This window comes from Pongo pygmaeus, chromosome 20 (assembly GCF_028885625.2).
Source record: "Pongo pygmaeus isolate AG05252 chromosome 20, NHGRI_mPonPyg2-v2.0_pri, whole genome shotgun sequence".
Classification (NCBI taxonomy): domain Eukaryota; kingdom Metazoa; phylum Chordata; class Mammalia; order Primates; family Hominidae; genus Pongo; species Pongo pygmaeus.
In genome coordinates this window covers 2,792,975-2,814,187 of record NC_072393.2, presented here as the reverse complement: position 1 = coordinate 2,814,187, position 21,213 = coordinate 2,792,975, and the positions used below count along the sequence as shown (strand labels likewise).

At 49.3% G+C, this 21,213-nt stretch overlaps 1 protein-coding gene across 2 annotated transcripts in view; it reads left to right on the top strand.

The window, feature by feature from the left end:
• Positions 1-206: 206 nt before the first annotated feature.
• ZNF77 (zinc finger protein 77) overlaps positions 207-21,213 on the top strand; it is a 26,248-nt gene continuing 5,241 nt past the window's right edge. The window contains exons 1-4 of one of the 2 annotated variants that reach the window (XM_054466102.2): positions 207-338; positions 4,703-4,829; positions 7,189-7,369; positions 9,081-10,477. In XM_054466102.2, the coding sequence (XP_054322077.2) occupies positions 336-338; positions 4,703-4,829; positions 7,189-7,369; positions 9,081-10,407 (1,638 nt within the window). In that variant the 5' untranslated portion in view covers positions 207-335 and the 3' untranslated portion in view covers positions 10,408-10,477. The remainder of the gene's footprint in view (positions 339-4,702; positions 4,830-7,188; positions 7,370-9,080; positions 10,478-21,213) is intronic. The other variant, XM_063658315.1, reaches the window with a different exon arrangement.

The window sequence follows — 21,213 nt, the reverse complement described above, 5'->3', positions numbered from 1 at the left end:
GAGAATTATCCAATCAGGACAGGCAGGGGCGGGGCCCAGAGAACTGTCCAATCAGAGACGTTAAGCCGAAGTGGAGCCCTGCCCAATCAAGGGCGCTAGGGGGACGGACTGGGGAATTCTCCAATCAGAGGTGCGGAGTCAACAGCACTGTCCAGTCAGAGTCTCGACTTCCCGAGATCTGTCCAATCAGACCCCGAGGACGGTAAGCCGCGTTCCCCTCTGCCGTGCGCGCTTCCCCGCCTACCCCGAGCGGCCCAGGTGTCCTTTCGTGCTCACCTGCGCCGGTCGCTGGACCGCGGGGCGCTAACCCTGGAGAGCCCAGGAGCGGGCGAGACATGGTGAGTGCGGGGCGGGAGCCGCGCCTGGGCCCGGGGCGAGGTGGGGCGGCAGGAACCGGCGTCCGCCCGAGTTCGCAGCCGGAGAAAGCTGAGGGACGCGCGGGGCGGCGCAGGACGAGCGCCTGGGCCCCGGGGACGTGGTCACAGCGGCCAAGCGGTAGGGCTGGGGGCAGCCTGGGGAGACAGCAAAAGCGGTCAGGGGCTCGAGGGGTAGTTTCTGGGGACAGTAGAGGTCAGGAGTTTGGGGAGAGCTTGTGGGGACAGCAGAGGTGGTCAGGGGCTTGGGGCAATTTAAGTGGACAGTAGAGGTTTAAGAGGCACAGGGGCAGTTTGCGGGGACAGTAGAGGCGGTCAGGGACTCAAGGGCAGTTTTGGGACAGTGGAGGAGGGGAGGGGCAGTTTGCGGGAACAGACATGGTCAGGGGCTCGGCGGCAGTTTGGGGGTTCAGTGGAAGGGAGTCAGGCTCAAGGGCAGATTAGGGGGCCAATAGCAGCAGTCAGGAACTCGGGGACAGTTTGGGGGGGGCCGTAGAGGCGGTCATGGGTTTGAAGGGGCAGTTTTGGGGGACAGGTGAGCAGGGGCGCGAAGGCAGTTTAGGGGGACAGTAGCTGCAGTCGGGAGTTTGGGGGCAGCTCGAGGGGACAGCAGAAGCAGTCAGGGGCTCAGGGGTACTTTAAGGGAGCAGTAGAGGCGGTCAGGGGCTTGAGGGCAGTTTGGGGGGACAGTAAAGGGAGTCGGGCTCGAGGGATGTGTTGGGGAACAGTAGAGGCAGTCAGGGGATCGGGGAGACTTGGAGGAGAGGGCAGGAGCCGTCAGGGGCTTGGTGGTCAGTTTGGGAAGGTCTGCCAAGGAGGAAGTGGTGCCCTGTCCTGGAGCCTGTCAAATAATAAAATCCTGGGCCGGGCGCGGTGGCTGACGCCTGTCATCCCAGCACTTTGGGAGGCCGAGGCGGGCGGATCACCTGAGGTCAGGAGTTCCAGACCAGCCTGGCCAACATGGCGAAACCCCGTCTCTACTAAAAATACAAAAATTAGCCGGGCGTGGTGGTGGGCGCCTGTAGTCCCAGCTACTAGGGAGGCTGAGGCAGGAGAATGGCATGAACCCGGGAGGTGGAGCTTGCAGTGAGCCGAGATGGCGCCACTGCACTCCAGCCTGGCGACAGAGCAAGACTCCGTCTCAAAAACAAAAACCAAAAAAAAAAATAAATAAATAAATAAACCTGGCTAGAGAAGGAGAGAGAAAAATAGGGATAAGCCCCAGCCTCAGAAACCTGCCAGGTCTCCATATCAACCAGGAAAAGACTTTACTTTCATACACAAGAAAAGGTTTGGAGGAACATTTTAGGGGACAAGCAGAAAGGGGGTTGACAGTAAATGTACCTCCTCGTGGTCAGCTAGCTCAGGGGAGGTGACGGGGGACTCCACACTTATTGCTTGCTCAGACTCGGGGGGGGCCACTCAAAGTTCAGGGGCCTGCGGAGAGGACAGAAGGCTGAGTAAAGTTTGGGGAAGAAACGGGACGTTGCGAACATGTGGTCAAGCCTGTGTCAACCCAAACGTAGTAAGGAAACTTTGATGAAAAAGGATTATTGCGAGGTATTGGGGGAGGGGGAGAGGGGGATGTTGCACTCGGGAGAAGGGTTAGTTGGATTAGAGGCAGGAGAGTAATGCCAGAGGCGTGGGGTTCTATTGCAGTGGGGTGGGGGTATAAGCAACAGGGGCATGGGGACAGTTGATGATTGAGTTTCGGGACTAATGCCATAGCCACAGGGAGACAGCTGCAGGGGGAGAGCTCTGTGACCGTCAAGTATGCAGCATCTGAAGAGTTGGCTGGGCCGGGCGCGGTGGCTCACGCCTGTACTCCCAGCACTTTGGGAGGCTGAGGCAGGCAGATCACGAGGTCAGGAGTTCGAGACCAGCCTGGCCAACACGGTGAAACCCCGTCTCTACTAAAAAATACAAAAAATTAGCCGGGCGCAGTGGCTCAGGCCTGTACTCCCAGCACTTTGGGAGGCTGAGGCAGGCAGATCATGAGGTCAGGAGTTCGAGACCAGCCTGGCCAACACAGTGAAACCCTGTCTCTAATAAAAATACAAAAATTGGCCAGGCGCGGTGGCTCACGCCTGTACTCCCAGCACTTTGGGAGGCCGAGGCAGGCAGATCACCTGAGGTCAGGAGTTCAAGACCAGCCTGGCCAACATGGTGAAATCCCGTCTCTACTAAAAAATACAAAAATTAGCCGGGCATGGTAGTGTGTGCCTGTAATCCCAGCTACTCGGGAGGCTGAGGCAGGGAGAATTGCTTGACCTTGGGAGGCAGAGGTTGCAGTGAGCCATGATCGCACCACTGCACTCCAGCCTGGGCGACAGAGTGAGACTCTATCTCAAAAAAAAAAAAAAAAAAGAGTTTGCTAAAAAAAGTTTTTCTTTTCTTTCTTTCTTTTAGTCAGGTCTCACTCTGTTGCCCAGGCTGGAGGGCAGTGGTGCGATCATGACTCACTGCATCTTCGACCTTCTAGACTCAAGCAGGCCTCCTGCCTCAGCCTCCTGAGTAGCTGGGACTACAGGCATGCCTCACTGCACCCAACTGATTCTTTTTTTGAGACAGAGTCTTGCTCTGTCGCCCAGGCTGGAGTGCAGTGGCGTGATCTCGGCTCACTGCAGCCTCCGCCTCCTGGGCTCAAGAGATTGTCCTGCCTCAGCCTCCCAAATAGCTGGGACTCCAGGTGTGCACCACCATGCCTGGCTAATTTTTGTATTTTTTGTAGAGACAGGGTTTCACTATATTGCCCAGGGTGGTCCCAAGCTTCTGGGCTCAAATAGTCCTCCCACCTCAGTCTCCCAAAGTGCTGGGAGTATAGGCCTGAGCCACCAAGCCCAGCTGCTGATAGCATTTTATTATAAAATAGAACTCATGTAGAACTTTTGTAAGACAATTACAGAGTCAACGGAAACATCCTAAAGTGAACAGTGTGTAACGACAGCCAGGCCATGTCTTTGAAGAAGCCTTGGCATCCAATTTGAAATGATATGTAATGGTAGGCTTCTTCCTCCAGATCAGGCCAGTATCCTACATTCTTTTTTTTTTTTTTTTTTTCTTTTTTGAGATGGAGTCTCACTCTGTTGCTAGACTGGAGTGCAATGGCGCCATCTTGGCTCACTGCAACCTCTGCCTCCTGGGTTCAAGTGATTCTCCTGCCTCAGCCTCCTGAGTGGCTGAGACTACAGGCGCATGCCACCACGCCCAGCTAATTTTTGTATTTTTAGTAGAGATGAGGTTTTACCATGTTGGCCAGGATGGTCTCGATCTCTTAACCTCGTGATCCGCCCGCCTCAGCCTCCCAAAGTGCTAGGATTATAGGCGTGAGCCACCGCGCCCGGCCTATCCTAAATTCTTTTAGTTTTTTTTTTTTTTTTTTTTGGTAGAGACAGGGTTTCACTGTGTTGTCCAGGCTGATCTCGAACTCCTGAGCTCAAGTGATCTGCCTGTCTCGGCCTCCCAAAGTGTTGGAACTACAGGCGTGAGCCACCACACCTGGCCAATATCCTAAATTATAAGGAAATAATCTTGCTTTTCTTCATAGTTGTATTTTTAAAATTTAATTTAATTTTTTTTTTTTTTTAAGAGACAGGGTCTTTGCTCTGTCACCCAGGCTCATCTTGAACTCCTGGCCTCAAGCGATCTTCTCACCTTGGCCTCCCAAAGTGCTGATATTATAGCTGAATAAGAAATAATAAAATTTGAGCAAGTCTTGTCAATTTCCATGTTACCTGAATGATTGATTGATTTTATTTTTTTGAGATTGGGTCTCACTCTGTTGCCCAGACAGGAGTGCAGTGGCACAGTCATAGTTCACTGCAGACTTGAACCCCTGAGCTCAAGCGATCGTCCCTCCTCACCCTCCTAAGTAGCCGGGACTACAGGTGTGTACCACCGTGGCTGGTTAATTTATTGTATTTTTTTTTTGTAGAGACGGGATCTCGCTATGTAGCCCAGGCTGGTCTCCAACTCCTGGCCCTAAGCAATCCTCCCACCTGAGCCTCTCAAAGTACTGGATTGCAGGCATGAGCCACCAGCCTTAGCTTAATGATGTTTTCAGATTTTTCAGTGTTTCCCCGCCCTCAGACCTGCCGTTCCTCAGTAATTCTTTGTAAGTCTCCCGCAGAGGCCATCATTGTGCTTTGCTTCCTGTTGGGAAGGTACTCACGGCATTGAGTGTACCGCACTTTCCTATTGTTTGTCACGTCTCACAAGAACATAAGCTCTGTGTGGCTCAGTTCCCCAGGCTGTCAGCCTCACCCCTCTTCCTGCGCACATGGGGGAGGCAGTGCCTTTGCTGAAGTGGGATGTGTGGAATGTTTTAGGACTCCGTGGTCTTTGAGGAAGTGGCTGTGAACTTCACCCCAGAAGAGTGGGCGTTGCTGGATCATGCTCAGAGGAGCCTCTACAGAGATGTGATGCTGGAGACCTGCAGGAACCTGGCCTCCTTGGGTAAGGATGGCATCGTTCCCTCACTGTGTCCTGGAGAGCAAAGAGACCTTGTTCTTCTTTTTTTTTTTTTTTTTCTTTTTTTGAGACGGAGTCTCGCTCTGTCGCCCAAGCTGGAGTGCAGTGGCAGGATCTCGGCTCATGGCAAGCTCCGCCTCCCGGGTTCACGCCATTCTCCTGCCTCAGCCTCCCGAGTAGCTGGGACTACAGGCGCCTGCCACCACGCCCGGCTAATTTTTTGTACTTTTAGTAGAGACGGGGTTTCACCGTGTTAGCCAGGATGGTCTCCATTTCCTGACCTCGTGATCCTCCCGCCTCGGCCTCCCAAAGTGCTGGGATTGTACAGGTGTGAGCCACCGTGCCCGGCCTAAGATAGCTTGTTTTCCTTTTTATTTGAGCTCAAAAATTGAAATATGTTGGAAAAGAGATAGACGTGATCCCAACACCCATGGAACATGGGAGTCAAAACGCTTCTCCATGAAAACAAAGTTTTGTGTATTATTGATATAGGTTTCCTTGATCACCCGTCTTTGGCTGCCCACATTTTATAAGTATGAGCAGAGTATTCTGTGTCACGTTGGGGCAACGAAAGCAGCTTTGTGGTTCACCGCACAGAGTAACTGTACTTTGAAAATCAAAATACACTGTGATAAAGTAAATCAAAGTTACACTGTGAGTAATCCACGTTTGACGTGGTAGTTTTGCTGCAGTGAAAACTCACACTCAGTCATCACCGGTGGTCCTGGAGGTCCAAGTGTTGGCCTGTCTCAGGGGAACATTTGTTGCCCTTCACAATCCTTCCTCATCATGTGATTCTCCAGGAGCGGGCGGCGCTCACACCTGAGGGCAGCCGGGCACAGTGGAGGAAGGACTCCTGTAAGGGCCCTGAGCCTGTGAGCACCAGGAGAGCAGCAGCCCTTGGCCGGAGTGGGTTCTGGATAAGAAGTTTCTGTTTGGCAGTGAGGGTTAGAAACACAAACCCTTGGCTGCACGCAGTAGCTCACGCCTGTAATCCCAGCACTTTGGAAGGCCTAGGCAGGCGGATCACCTAAGGTCAGGAGTTCAAGACCAGCCTGGCCAACATGGTGAAACCCCCTCTGTACTAAAAATATAAAAACTAGTCGGGCGTGGTGGCAGGTGCCTGTAATCCCAGCTACTCGGGAGGCTGAGGCAGGAGAATTGCTTGAACCCAGGAGACGGAGGTTGCAGTGAGCCAACACAGTGCCACTGCACTCCAGCCTTGGTGATAGAGTGAGACTCTGTCTCAAAAAACAAAACAAAAAGAAACACAAACCCTGCTCTGAGAAGGAGGAGGTGTGTCCTCTCTCAGCTGCCCTGTTTGGTTTTTCCTCCACCCTCCTGCACTGTCCTCCTTCGCAGGGGAAAGCCTCTGTATTTCCTCGTATACAAGGAGCATTTGTGCATGTGCATTTTGCCCACCAACTTTGTACTTTGCTTTTCTGATAATATTTTACTTAACATCAGTCTCCATCTGTTTGGAACTATTCTATTTCTTAGTAAATGGGTTGCCACGTTTATCTCTTCTTCTTTTTTTTTTTTTTTTTTTTTGAGACACAGTTTCACTCTTATTGCCCATTGCCCAGGCTGGAGTGCAATGGCGCAATCTCGGCTCACTGCAACCCCCACCTCCCAGCTACAAGTGATTCTTCTGCCTCAGCCTCCCGAGTAGCTGGGATTACAGGCACGTGCCACTATGCCCAGCTAATTTTTTGTATTTTTAGTAGAGATGGGGTTTAACTGTGTTGGTCAGGCTGGTTTCGAACTCCTGACCTCAGGTGATCCACCTGTCTTGGCCTCCCAAAGTGCCGGGATTACAGGCGTGAGTCACTGCACCCAGCACTATTCTGTTTTCGAGACAGGGTCTCACTCTGTCACACAGGCTGCAGTGCCGTGGTGCGATCATGGCCTACTGCAGCTTAGACTTCCTGGGCTCAAGTGATCCTCCCTCCTTGGCCTCCCAAGGAGCTGGGATTATAGGCACACACCACCACGCCTGGCTAATTTAAATTTTTTATTGTTGTTCAGAGATGAGGTCTCCTTATTTTCCTGTGTTGCCCAGGCTTGTCTTGAACTCCTGGGCTCAAGCAGTTCTCCTACATTGGCCCTGCAGTGCTTTGGGATTACAGGCATGAGCCACAGCACCCGGCTCATCTGTTTTTTATTATTGCCAAATTCTCAAGTAGATGAGGTCCTCAGAGTTTCACTTTGATAGCATGTCTATTCTTCCTTATAAACGGTACATTTTTGGATTACTATGTGAAAAGAAATCCGTATGTGGTCTATTTTATTTCCTTTATCCTAACATATTTCCCCTAAGAAATTGTGTAATTGATTGTTGCAGATTGTTGCATTTATGTCAGAACCAGTGGATCAAGTTCTCAGAGGGACGTTTTTGGGAATGGAATATCCAATGATGAAGAAATTGTCAAGTTCACAAGAAGTGATTCCTGGTCTATTTTTGGAGAAAATTGGAGATTTGATAACATTGGAGATCAGCGCCAAATCCCAGAGAGGCACTTGAGGTGAGTGGCGCTCAACCAGAGGGATGGGCCTCTCTGCAGAGCGTCTAAAACTAACTTTCAATTCAAAGAAAAGTATCGGCCGGGCGCAGGGGCTCACGCCTGTAATCCCAGCACTTTGGGAGGCCGAGGCGGGCGGATCACCTGAGGTCAGTAGTTCAAAACCAGCCTGGCCAACATGGAGAAACCCCGTCTCTGCTAAAAATACAAAACATTAGCTGGGCGTGGTGGCTCATGCCTGTAATCCCAGCTACTCAGGAGGCTGAGGCAGGAGAATTCGCTTGAACCTGGGAGGTGGAGGTTGCGGTGAGCCGAGATTGCACCATTGCACTCCAGCCTGGGCAACAAGAGCAAAGCTCCATCTCAAAAAAAAAAGTATGAACCAGCTACACAATTGCAGATTCACAAAGACATTTTTTTCTTTTTCTTTATTTTCTCTTTTTAAAAATATATTTTAATAATTTTATTTATTTTATTTTATTTCTATTATATTTATTTATTTATTTTTGAGATGGGGTCTCACTCTGTCAACCAGGCTGAAGTGCAGTGGCACGGATCTTGGCTCACTGCAACCTTTGCCTCCTGGGCTCAAGCAATCCTCCCACCTTATCCTCCCAAGTAGCTGGGACCATAGGCACACACCACCGCACCTAGCTAATTTTTGTGTTTTTGTAGAGGCGGAGTTTCACCATGTTGCCCAGGCTGGTATCAAACTCCTGGACTCAAGCAGTCCACCCGTCTTGGCCTCCCAAAGTGCTGGGATTACAGGTGTGATTCACCGTCCCTGGCCGAGACTTTTCCTAAGAGAGGATTTTCATAAATGTGATGTCAATGTCACGTGTCTGAAACAGTTGGAAACAATATCAGGAAACCTCATCTATAAGAAACACCGTGGGCTGGGCGCGGTGGCTCACGCCTGTAATCCCAGCACTTTGGGAGGCTGAGGCAGGTGGATCACCTGAGGTCGGGAGTTCAAGACCAGCCTGACCAACATGGAGAAACCCCATCTCTACAAAAAAAAAAAAAATACAATAAAGAATTAGCCAGGTGTGGTGGCGCACCTCTGTAATCCCAGCCACTCAGGAGGCTGAGGCAGGAATATCACTTGAACCCAGGAGGTGGAGGTTGCGGTGAGCTGAGATCATGCCATTGCACTCCAGCCTGGGCAACAAGAGCAAAACTCCGTCTCAAAAAAAAAAAAAAAAAAGAAAAAGGCCGGACGTGGTGGCTCACGCCTGTAATCCCAGCACTTTGAGAGGCCAAGTTGGGCGGATCATGAGGTCAGGAGATCGAGACCATCCTGGCTAACACGGTGAAACCTCGTCTCTACTAAAATACAAAAAAATTAGCCAGGCGTGGTGGCGGGCGCCTGTAATCCCAGCTACTCGGGAGGCTGAGGCAGGAGAATGGCGTGAACCCGGGAGGCGGAGCTTGCAGTGAGCCGAGATGGCACCACTGCACTCCAGCCTGGGCGACAGAGTGAGACTCTGTCTCAAAAAAAGAAAAAAAGAAACATCGTGAAATTTATGGCTGCAGTTGAGCCTTCAGCTAGAGCATTAAGCTTGTTCTCCATAGAAAACAGGCAGACAGTGCTGAAAATAGACCCATTCAGTGAAATTGGCAAATATGTAATCAAAATAATCACTAAAAACCATTAATAAATTAATCACTTATAAACATTCATGACTAGTAGCTTGCTTCTGATTTTGAACAGAAGTCAATTGGGGAGCCTCTGTGAAAGTAATGACGGTCATCAATGCGGAGAGACCTTGAGCCAGACTGCGAACCTTCTTGTGCACAAGAGTTACCCTACTGAAGCTAAACCCTCTGAGTGCGCTAAGTGTGGCAAAGCCTTCGAGAATCGGCAGAGATCTCACACCGGACAGAGAGTGTGTAAGGAATGTGGGCAAGCCTGCAGCTGCCTCTCCTGCCAAAGCCCTTCTATGAAAATGCAGACTGTAGAGAAACCCTGTAATTGCCAGGACTCAAGGAGAGCATCTGCGACATACGTGAAAAGTCTCAGCAGTAAAAAGTCTTATGAATGTAAGAAATGTGGAAAAGCTTTCACTTGTCCCTCATCTTTCAGGGGACACGTGAATAGTCACCATGGGCAGAAAACCCATGCATGTAAAGTATGTGGGAAGACCTTTATGTATTACTCCTACCTTACACGGCACGTAAGAACTCACACAGGAGAGAAACCCTATGAGTGTAAGGAGTGTGGGAAAGCCTTCAGCTGTCCCTCATACTTTCGAGAACATGTCAGAACACACACTGGAGAGAAACCGTATGAATGTAAGCATTGTGGAAAATCATTCAGCTGTTACTCCTCCTTTAGAGATCACGTGAGGACGCACACTGGAGAGAAACCCTGTCAGTGTAAACATTGCGGAAAAGCGTTCACTTGTTACTCGTCTCTTCGAGAACACGGGAGAACACACAGTGGAGACAAACCCTATGAATGTAAGGAATGCGGCAAAGCCTTCAGGTACCCCTCCTCTCTGCGAGCACACGTGAGAATGCACACCGGAGAGAAGCCCTATGTGTGTAAGCAGTGTGGGAAGGCCTTCGGATGTCCCACTTACTTTAGAAGACATGTGAAAACACACAGCGGGGTGAAGCCCTATGAATGTAAGGAGTGTGGGAAAGCCTACAGTTTTTCCTCCTCCCTTCGAATCCACGTGAGGACGCATACTGGAGAGAAGCCCTTTGAGTGTAAGCATTGTGGGAAAGCCTTCAGCTGTCACTCCTCCCTTCGAGAGCATGTGCGAACCCACAGCGGAGAGAAACCCTACGAATGTAATGAATGTGGGAAAGCCTTCAGCCATGCTCAGTACTTTCAAAAGCACGTGAGATCACACAGTGGGGTCAAACCCTACGAATGTACTGAATGTGGGAAAGCCTACAGTTGTTCCTCATCCCTTCGTGTGCACGTGAGAACGCACACTGGAGAGAGACCGTATGAATGCAAGCAGTGTGGGAAAACCTTCAGGTATCTTGCATCGCTTCAAGCACATGTGAGAACACATGCTGGAGTGTGAATCTACGAATACAGTGGACCTGGGAGAGTGTTCAACCGTAAAACCTTGTTGTAAATGCGATAAAACACTGGTGAGAAACCTTATTTATGTAGAGCATGTAGGAAAACCTGGTATAGCACTTATTTTGTACCTAAAAACTCAGAGTAGGAGAGAAATCTCTTAATTATGATTAATACGGTATTGCCTTTACATGCCTCAGCCTTAATAGTGATTCCTTGTGTATTAATTTCTAGTGTATGTTTGTGATGTAAACATTTAATAAATATCCTGTTTTGTACGCTTTCAGCTATACTATGTATATTTTGTCATTTAGGACTTTAAATAATTGTAGTTATATAAAATTTGTCATATTTCCATTGAAATGTCTTTTGGACCTGGGGTGATTGTTTTTTTTGTTTTCATGCACAACTTGGTGTGAGTTTAGATGAAACATTTTTGATTCCTACTTTCTTGGTTTTTTTTTTTTTTTTGAGACAGAGTCTCACTCTGTTGCCCAGGCTGGAGTGCAGTGGTGCAGTCTCGGCTCACTGCAAGCTCCGCCTCCCGGGTTCATGCCATTCTCCTGCCTCAGCCTCCCAAGTAGCTGGGAATACAGATGCCCACCACCAAGCCTGGCTAATTTTTTCTATTTTTCAGTAGAGACGGGGTTTCACCATGTTAGCCAGGATGGTCTTGATCTCCTGACCTGGTGATCTGCCCGCCTCGGCCTCCAAAAGTGCTGGGATTATAGGCATGAGCCACAGCGCCTGACCTTTTTTTTTTTTTTTTTTTTTTGACGGAGTCTTGCTGTATTTCCCAGGCTGGAGTGCAGAGGCACCATCTTGGCTCACAGCAACCTCCACCTCCCTGGTTCAAGCAATTCACCTGCCTCAGCCTCCCAAGTAGCTGGGACTACAACACGTGCCATCATGTCCAGCTAATTTTTGTATCTTTAGTAGATATGGGGGTTTTGCCATGTTGGCCAGGCTGGTCTCGAACTCCTGACATCAGGCGATCTGCCCGCCTTAGCCTCCCAAAGTGCTGGGATTACAAGCGTGAGCCACCGTGCCTGGCCTGATTCCCACTTGCCATTATATTTCCAGTGTGTGATCATGAGACTGTTATTTCTTTTCCAGTCCACTATTGCAGGTACTGGAATTTGCTGTCACTCTGCCTTTCCTTTCAATCATTTTGTTTTTAATTAAAAGTTTTATCTTATAGAGGTAGTGTCTTGCTATGTTGCCCAAGCTAGGCTCGAACTCCTGGGCTCAAGCAGTCCTCTCGCCTTGGCCTCCTAAAGTGCTGGGATTACAGGCATGAGTCTCCATGCCCAGTGTCCTTCAGTCTTTATTATTTAAAGATGTGTCTTCCAGCTGGGTACGGTGGCTCATGCCTGTAATCCCAGCACTTTGGGAGGCTGAGGCGGGTGGATCACGAGGTCAGGAGATTGAGACCATCCTGGCTAACACAGTGAAACCTTGTCTGTACTAAAAATACAAAAAAATTAGCTGGGTGTGGTGGCGGGCGCCTGTAGTCCCAGCTACTCGGGAGGCTGAGGCAGAAGAATGGTGTGAACCTGGGAGACGGAGCTTGCAGTGAGCAGAGATCGTGCCACTACACTCCAGCCTGGGTGACAGAGCAAGACTCCATCTCAAAAAAAAAAAAAATGTGTCTTCCACATTTGTTTGTTCCTTGTGGATACCACTTGTGTGTAACTCAGATACATTAGTCCTTATAGAAGACTCTTGACAGACATCATTCTCAACTGGTTTCTGGTCATATTTTGAATTACAGGCATGAGCCACCGCGCCCGGCCCTATTTTCTTGTTCACTGTCCTTGATCTTGGATGGAAATTGGACAAACTGCATTAAGAAGAAAGACCTTTTGACATGAAGATGAAAGTTAGTGTATAGCTTGTTCTACTTGATTGTGCTGTCAGCCCTAATAAGGTTGGAAACTATATATCCCAGAGTCCCTTCTGTTTATGGTTCTGAGTTAATGTTCATGAGAAGATGAAGGCACATGAGTTTTGAAAAGTAGAAGTGAAGAAGGCATTATTCTCAGTTCTTTTTTTTTTTTTTTTTTTTGAGATGGAGTCCTGCACTGTCGCCCAGGCTGGAGTGCAGTGAAGTGATCTTGGCTCACTGCAAGCTCCACCTCCTGGGTTCACACCATTCTCCTGCCTCAGCCTCCCAAGTAGCTGGGACTACAGGCGCCCACCACCATGCCTGGCTAATTTTTTGTATTTTTTTTTAGTAGCGACGGGGTTTCACCGTGTTAGCCAGGATGGTCTCGATCTCCTGACCTCATGATCCACTCGCCTTGGACTCCCAAAGTGCTGGGATTACAGGTGTGAGCCACCGCGCTCGGCCTATTCTCAGTTCTAATAGACTACCCAGAAACAAACACATGGTAACCTTATGGACCTACGTTGCAATACATTTTTCTGACTTCTGGCTCTGCTAGTCTAGAACAGCCCCCAAAGCCAACATGACATTTGACTTTAGTTTCCTCTTAGCACAGTCCACAGACTTTTCCACAAGCAATCCCCACCACCATCCCCTCTTTAGGATTCAGGTACACAGAGATCCTTGGATTTCACCATCCCTCTGGTTTTCATCAGGCCATTCCAGGCTACTGCATTTAGTGATCTCCTCTCTTCCTGTGAACCCCTTTATCTCCAACTCTTCTCATATTTACATGATTTCTGTAGTAAGCATCTTGTTCTTTAATCGTAACCTGTTTCCTCACTCCACCCTGACAGTTTTAATGTTGCAGCCAAGAATGCATTCATTGCATTGTTGATGTTGAGTGGTGGCAGTGACCACTGAGCCTCCACTTTATTTTTTTTCTTGAAACGATTTTCAGTCTTGTTATCCAGGCTGGAGTGCAATGGCACGATCTCAGCTCACTGCAACCTCTATCTCCTAGGTTCAAGCGATTCTCCTGCCTCAGCCTCCCGAGTAGCTGGGATTACAGGTGTGCACCACCACAACTGGCTAGTTTTTTTGTATTTTTAGTAGAGACGGGGTTTCACCATATTGCTCAGCCTGGTCTTGAGCTCCTGATGTCAGGTGATCCACCTGCCTTGGCCTCCAAAAGTGCTGGGATTACAGGCACGAGCCACCACACCCACCCTTTTCCTTTTTGATATTGAGTCTCACTCTGTTGCCCAGGCTGGAGTGCAGTGGCATGATCTTGGCTCACTGCAAGCTCTGCCTCCTGGGTTCAAGTGATTTTCCTGCCTCAGCCTCCTAAGTAACTGGGACTACAGGTGCACACCACCACACCCAGCTTTTCTGTATTTGTATTTATTTATTTTTTTGAGACAGTGTCTCACTCTGTTGCCTAGGCTGGACTGCAATGGTGCAATCTTGGCTCACTGCAACGTCTGTCTCCTGGGTTCAAGCCATTCTCCTGCCTCAGCCTCCCAAGTAGCTGTGACTTCAGGCATGCGCCACCACACCCAGCTAATTTTTGTATTTTTAGTAGAGACATGGTTTCACCATGTTGGCCAGGCTGGTCTCAAACTCCTGACCTCAAGTGACCTGCCCACTTCGGCATCCCAAAGTGCTGAGATTACAGGCGTGAGTCACTGCACCCGGCCTATGTACTTATTTTTGAGACAAAGTCTCGCTCTGTTGCCCAGGCTGGAGTGCAATGGCACAATCTCTGCTCACCGCAACTTCCAATTCCCAGGTTCAAGCAATTCTCCTGCCTCAGCCTCCTGAGTAGCTGAAATTACAGGAGTGCACCACTACACCCAGCTAATTTTTTGTATCTTTAGTAGAGATGGGGTTTCGCCATGTCGGCAAGCTGGTCTCAAACTCCTGACCTCAAGCGATCCACCTGGCTCGGCCTCCCAAAGTGTTTGGATTACAGGTATGAGCCACCTTGCCTGGTCTTCTTAATCATTAAAAAAAAAAAAATAGAGACAGGGTTTCACCATGTTGCCCAGGGTGGTCTCAAACTCCTGAGCTAAAGGGATCCATCCACCTTGGCCTCCCAAAGTGCTGGGATTACAGGCATGAGCCAGCGTGCTTGGCCTCTATTTTGTCTTTTTTTTTTTTTTTTTGAGATGGAGTCTTGCTGCTTCACCCAGGCTGGAGTGCAGTGGTGAGATCTTGGCTCACTGCAACCTCCACCTCCCGGCTTCAAGCGATTCTCCTGTCTAAGCCTCCTGAGTAGCTAGGATTACAGGTGTATGCCACCATGCCCAGCTAATTTTGTATTTTTAGTAGAGACAGGGTTTCACCATGTTGGCCAGGCTGGTCTCGAACTCCTGACCTCAAGCGATCCACCTGGCTCGGCCTCCCAAAGTGCTGGGATTACAGGCATGAGCCACCATGCCTGGTCTTCTTTTTAATTATTAAAAAAAAAAAATAGAGACAGGGTTTCACCATGTTGCCCAGGGTGGTCTCGAACTCTTGAGCTAAAGGGATCCACCCACCTTGGCCTCCCGAAGTGCTGGGATTACAGGCATGAGCCAGCGTCCTTGCCCTCTATTTTCTTTTTTTTTTTTCTTTTTTTTTGAGATAGAGTCTTGCTGCTTCACTCAGGCTGGAGTGCAGTGGCGAGATCTTGGCTCACTGCAACCTCCACCTCCCCGCTTCAAGCGATTCTCCTGCCTCAGCCTCCTAAGTAGCTGGGATTACAGGCGTACGCCACCACGCCCAGCTAATTTTTGTATTTTTAGTAGAGACGGGGTTTCACCATGTTAGCCAGGATGCTTGTGATCCGCCCGCCTCGGCCTCCCAAAGTGTTGGAATTACAGGCGTGAGCCGCCGCGCCCGGCCCTATTTTCTATTTTGGTTATTTCAGACTAGGAATACAGAGACGCAGAAAACTACAGCTGTGCACTAGACCACTGACACTTCGGAGTCACCACACTCCAGGCACAGGGACCGCCACCAACAAGGGAGTCCTCCCAGACACGCAGGAGTAGCCCCAAAGGCTGACAAAAATCACAACATTTGTTCCGGGGACAAAAGGATGAACACATCCAGAGACATGGACGCACCCACATATCATCGCCCCCACTCTTCAGCCTCACAGCCGCCCCCCATCCCTCCAGAATCTGTCATCAGTCACCTCCATACACAGAGCATCGTCCATCGTGGGTGGGGGCCCTGCCACAGATGCCACTCCCCAGACCCAGAAGATGACCGCAAGCTGCTGCAACGCAGAGCAGGGGTTCAGGCTGTCCGTATTCTCCCGCCTCGCCCTGTCTGAGTCCCCTTTTCTGTCGCCTGGAAAAACCACAGCAGCCGTCCTCGCAGAAGTAGGGAACCTTGCCCGTGCTATAGCGGCTTCCGTAATCCCAGGGAGACCCACGGCACGAGGCTTAAGAAGCCGGGCGCGCTGCATGCCGGGAGGCGCTCGATGGGCGGGGCTTTGAGCGTCTGCGCAGCCTCCGTTTGAGGTCGCCGTTTCCCACAAGTCCCCGGGACAGGGATCTCGCCGGCGCAGTTGTCTGGCTGGGACTGCGCGGGTGCTGCGGTGAGCTTCGGGGTCTGGTGTGGCTGGTGCATGTGCAGCTACTGCCTCCGGCCTCGGTAATTGCGAAACTGAGGGGCAGTGGGTGCAGGTGCGCCTGCAGGTGTGAGGGACCGAGGGGCGGTGGGTGTGAGTGGGCCTGCTGGTGATGGTGGGTGTGGGTGCGCCTGTGGGTGTGGGGGACCGAGGGGCAGTGCATTTGGGTGCGGCTGCTGGTGTGGGGGACAGAGGGTGGGTGTGGGTGCGCCTGCAGATGTCGGGGACCGAGAGGCAGTGGGTCGGGGGAACCTAAGGTGGGTGTGGGTGCGTCTGTGCTGGACGTGGTGGGGCGCCTTTGAGGTTGGTGGTTGCGGTTGTCCTGGGGAGCCGAGGTGGCTACGCGGCTGTGCGGTGGCTGTGGCTGTGGCTGTGGTCGGCGGGTGTCCGTGGAACATGGACCCAGCCACACTTTTTCCAGCGCTTTCCCTCCGCAGCCGCAACTGTCCTCCCGAGAGGGTGCAGGTGCGGGTCTTTAATGAGGCTTGTGGGGAAGAAGTCGTGGAACTGGGTTGTTATGGGAGCTGGAGAGTCGAAACTGGTCTGAAGCCAAGTCCTCGGCTGATGCCTGAGGATTAGGACCCCCCACTAGGTAGAGTCCTCTTTGGGAGAACTGGAGTGCGCCTTTAGGTTTCAAAACCACAGCATCTCCAAAGATCTGACCCTGGGGACCTGAATAAACTCAACTCTCACAGAAGCGTTCTTGGCAGGTGCGGCCCGAAAGGGCATTTCCTAACATCAGTACAAGCAAGTTTGGGGCATGAGCCCTCCTTCCTCAGACCTTCAGTGCTTCCTGAGTATCCAAAGGTGGTAAAAGAAACGTTGCACGTTTTCTTTTCTTTTCTTTCTTTATTTAATTTATTTTTTGAGACGGAGTTTTGCTCTTGTTGCCCAGGCTGGAGTGCAGTGGCGCTATCTCGGCTCACCGCAACCTCCACCTCCCAGGTTCAAGCGATTCTCCTGCCTCAGCCTCCCGAGTAGCTGGGATTACAGGCACCTGCCACCACGCCCGGCTAATTTTTTGTATTTTTGTAGAGACGGGGTTTCACCATGTTGGTCAGGCTGGTCTTGAACTCCTGACCTCAAGTGATCCGCCCACCTCGGCCTCCCAAAGTGCTGGGATTACAGGTGTGATCCACCGCGCCCAACCACATTGCACGTTTTCAAAGTTCAGGGAGGGTTTACATTTTCTCTTAGCGAAAGCGGTTTGTTGTTTTTTATTATTTTTAATATACATACAGTAAGACTATTTTAAGCGTATTTCTATGAGTTTTCATAAATGCATATTTACACCACCAAAATAGAGAACATTCTATCACTCCCCAAATACTCTTGGGTTGCCCATTTGTACTCAACCTTTCACTCCTAACCACTGATCTGCTTTAGCTACCTGTATCTTTGCCTTTTCCAGAATGTCATGTTATGTGAAACATGTAGCCTTTTCAGCCCTGTTTGTAAAATTCGATGCCATATTTGTAAAATTAGCTAATTATACTTGTCATTTATTGATTGATTGAGACAAGGATCACATCCTGTCACCTAGGCTGGAGTGGGAGGGGCACAGTCACAGCTCACTGCTGCCTCAAACGTCTAGGCTTAAGTGATCCTCCCACCTCAGCCTCCCCAGTAGCTGGGACTCCAGGCATGCATCACCATGCCTTGCTAATTAAAAAAAATTTTTTTTAGTAGAGACAAAGTCTCCTTATGTTGCCCAGGCTGGCCTCGAACTCCTGAGCTCAAGTAGTCCTCCCACTTTGGCCTCCCGAAGTTCTGGGTTCACAGGTATGAACCATGGCGCCCAGCCTATTATTGTCTTGTAGAGTTCTCAGTTTAAAAACTTTTGAGGGGCCGGGCACAGTGGCTCACACCTGTAATCCCAGCATTTTTGGGAGGCCGAGGTGGGCGGATCACCTGAGGTCAGGAGTTGGAGACCAGCCTGACCAATATGGAGACACCCCATCTCTACTAAAAATACAAAAAATTAGCCGAGCATGCCTGTAATCCCAGCTACTCGGGAGGCTGAGGCAGGAGAATCGCTTGAACCCAGGAAGCAGACGTTGCGGTGAGCTGAGATCGCGCCATGGCACTCCAGCCTGGGCAACAACAGCAAAGCTCCGTCTTAAAAAAAAAAAAAAAAAAAAAAAAAACAGAGCTAAGTATAAGAGGTGGCAGATAACAGGCCTTCAAAACTGAGAGGTTAAATTACTATGTTTATCTCAAGATATGTGAGTTAAGGTTAAGATTCTGTGTTTCCTGTGCTTAACTTTCTTCATTTGTATGATGGGAGGGAGGCTGGGAACAGGAGGTACAATGAGATGATAAGTCATATTAATCTGCGCAGTACTTAACATCGAGAAATTGACAGAATTTCATTTGCTTTCCTTATTAACAAAATGCAAAGCTATTGGCCAGGGGTGGTGGCTCTCAACTTTAATCCCAGAGCTTTGGGAGGCTGAGTGGGGAGGATTACTTGAGTCCAGGAGTTCCAGACCAGCCTGGGCAACACAGTGAGACCTCATCTCTACAAAGAAACAACGCCCCCCACCACACACACACAGAAAGCTATTACATTTTTTTCTCTTTCCTGTGAGCCCATGTGGTGGTAGTGAAACTTATGAAAATGATCTTTGAAAAGCAAAATGGGCTTTTTGGGCTTTGCAGATCATTAAGACACAAAGCTTCCATCCACTCTTATGAAAATGCATTTAAAATTTCCCAGTTTCAGGATGTCAAGTGTGCTGGGGGGCCTCAAGGCCACCCCCAGTGGTTCAGTCATTTGTTAGGGGTACTGAAGGGAACTGGTATATAGTCAGCCTTACAGCTAAGATTTATTACAGTGCAAGGAAACAGAGCCAACTATTAGCAAAGGGACGAGGCACATGGGGTGAAGTCGGGGAAACCAGGCATAAGCTTCCAAGGGTCCTCCCTGGTTGGCGGCATACAAGATGCCTTTACTGCCCGGGAAACTAATTGTAACAGCATGTGTGACTATTTACCAACCTGAGAAGCTCAACAGAGACTCTGCCAGGGTTTTTTATTGCCAGCTGGTTATGATGCACTCACTGCTTGGCAAATACCAAGATTCCAGATGCCTGGAATGAAAGGTGTTTTGCATAAACCATATTGCTTGTGCAATTTTGACACAGCTGACCTTGTAAACAGGCCTTTCAAGAGATGGCACTCAGGCCTGCTTTGCTAAGTTTTTTGCAGTGCAGCCTATTGGCCCCTGCTTTACAGCAAAATAATTATCAGTAAGACCGTCACAGCACGGGGGGGAATGAGCTTGCAGGAATGATTCCAGCTATGCCCTTTAGGGGTTTTGGACTTAGTTAAAATAAAGGTCTATTTTAGAAAGCCACTTGGCTTCCTCCTTAAACTTATGTATTAATCCTTTTTACCTAAGTTACCAAGTGTGTGGGAGAGCAGAACTCTTGCCAGTAATTTGAAGCTTCCACAGCTCAGACGGTGTCACCATAGGTTCCACACCTGATTATGGTCCCACAGGAGACACAAGGTACTGCCGGAAACTGAGTTTACAATTTTCAGGGCAACCTAAGCAAGACGTCCATTAGTCAGCAGTGAAGGTTAACAGACACTCAGCGCGGACTCCCTCTCTAGGGAGAATTCTCAGTTCTGTCCAATGAATGAGTCCCTGATTTCAGAGGGACTGCCTGAGGCAGTCAGTTCCACATAGTTTGCTTGTCTGTGAGGACAGATCATCACTTTCACCAGTGGGGCCCTCAGGGTGTTCTGCAGGGCAGGTATAGCAGCTGGGCGGCTCCCTCACAGCGTGTCAGGGTGGTCTAGGCTCAGCAGTCAGTTTGCATTCAGAGAACTTATGGGGGCCGAGCACGTTGGCTCACGCCTGTAATCCTAGCACTTTGGGAAGCTGAGGCAGGTGGATCACCTGAGGTCAGGAGGTTGAGACCAGTCTGACCAACATGGTGAAACCTCGTCTCTACTGAAAATACAAAATTAGCTGAGGATGGTGGCGTGTGCCTGTGATCCCAGCTACTTGGAAGGCCGAGGCAGGAGAATCACTTGAACCCGGGAGGTGGAGTTTGCAGTGAGCCAAGATCACGCCATTGCACTCCAGCCTGGGCAACAAGAGTGAAACCCTGTCTCAAAAAATAAATGAAATAAAATAAAAAGAACTCATGGGAGTTTGGAAAGCAGCACAGAGGGTTTTCCTTCAGGAGGAAGGAAAAGGTTGCCGGAAAGATTCTGAAAAATAAGATGAACACTGGCCTCTGCCCTCCCCCAGCCACCTCCTCAGATGCTTTTGGATATTTCCTCCTGTTACAAAATCACTGTGTCCCATTGGGCAATCATTTTACATTTCAAAAATCATCCTTTAGTGTTATCCAGACCTTTCTTCTGGAAGGGTTGTATGGAATAGGAACAAAGTTTTTCCACAGAGAAACCTTTTAATACGATTTACTCAAAGACACAGCTTTAAAAATTGGTTGTGATAAAATCTGAAATTTTCAAAAAAATTTCAAGATGGCTTTACATAACCTCCCATCCCTTTTGTCCTGATCATTTATCCAGTGAGCAGCTCAGAAAAGATCAGTCTGTTTCTGAGGGATAACTACCTTAAGTTGTGTGTACCAGGAGAAGGTGAGGGAAGCAGGGTCAAACTATCCATTTACAAACTGCAGTGAATCCAGAAAGCCAAACACAAGCCGTCAGCAGTGGGACATCCCCCAGGTAGGGGGTCAAGAGCCCAGTGTCAGGAATGGGTAGAGGTCATAGTGCCTGGGCTATGCCCTTGCCAAACTCCAGCTTTTGGCAGCAATCATGTTTGCCATGCAGTCATTCTCTGTTTCAGATGAACCATCTACTATTTATGAAATTTCAAAAATTTAATGTTTTGGGGGGAGGGAGGAGGGATAGCATTAGGATATATACCTAATGCAAATGACGAGTTAATGGGCACAGCACACCAACATGGCACATGTATACATACGTAACAAACCTGCAAGTTGTGCACATCATGTACCCTAAAACTTAAAGTATAATAAAAAAATTTAATGTTTTATGTCAATTTTTAACATTCAGATGCAAGAGCCACATATTACAAAGGCTTTTATGGGTTTTTTCTTTTTTTTTGAGACAGAGTCTTGCTGTGTCGCCCAGGCTGGAGTGCAGTGGTGCGATCTTGACTCCCTGCAACCTCCGCCTCCCGGGTTCTAGCAATTCTCCTGCCTCAGCCTCCTGAGAAACTGGAATTACAGGCACCCACCACCGTGCTCAGCCAATTTTTGTATTTTTTTGTTTTTGTTTTTGAGACG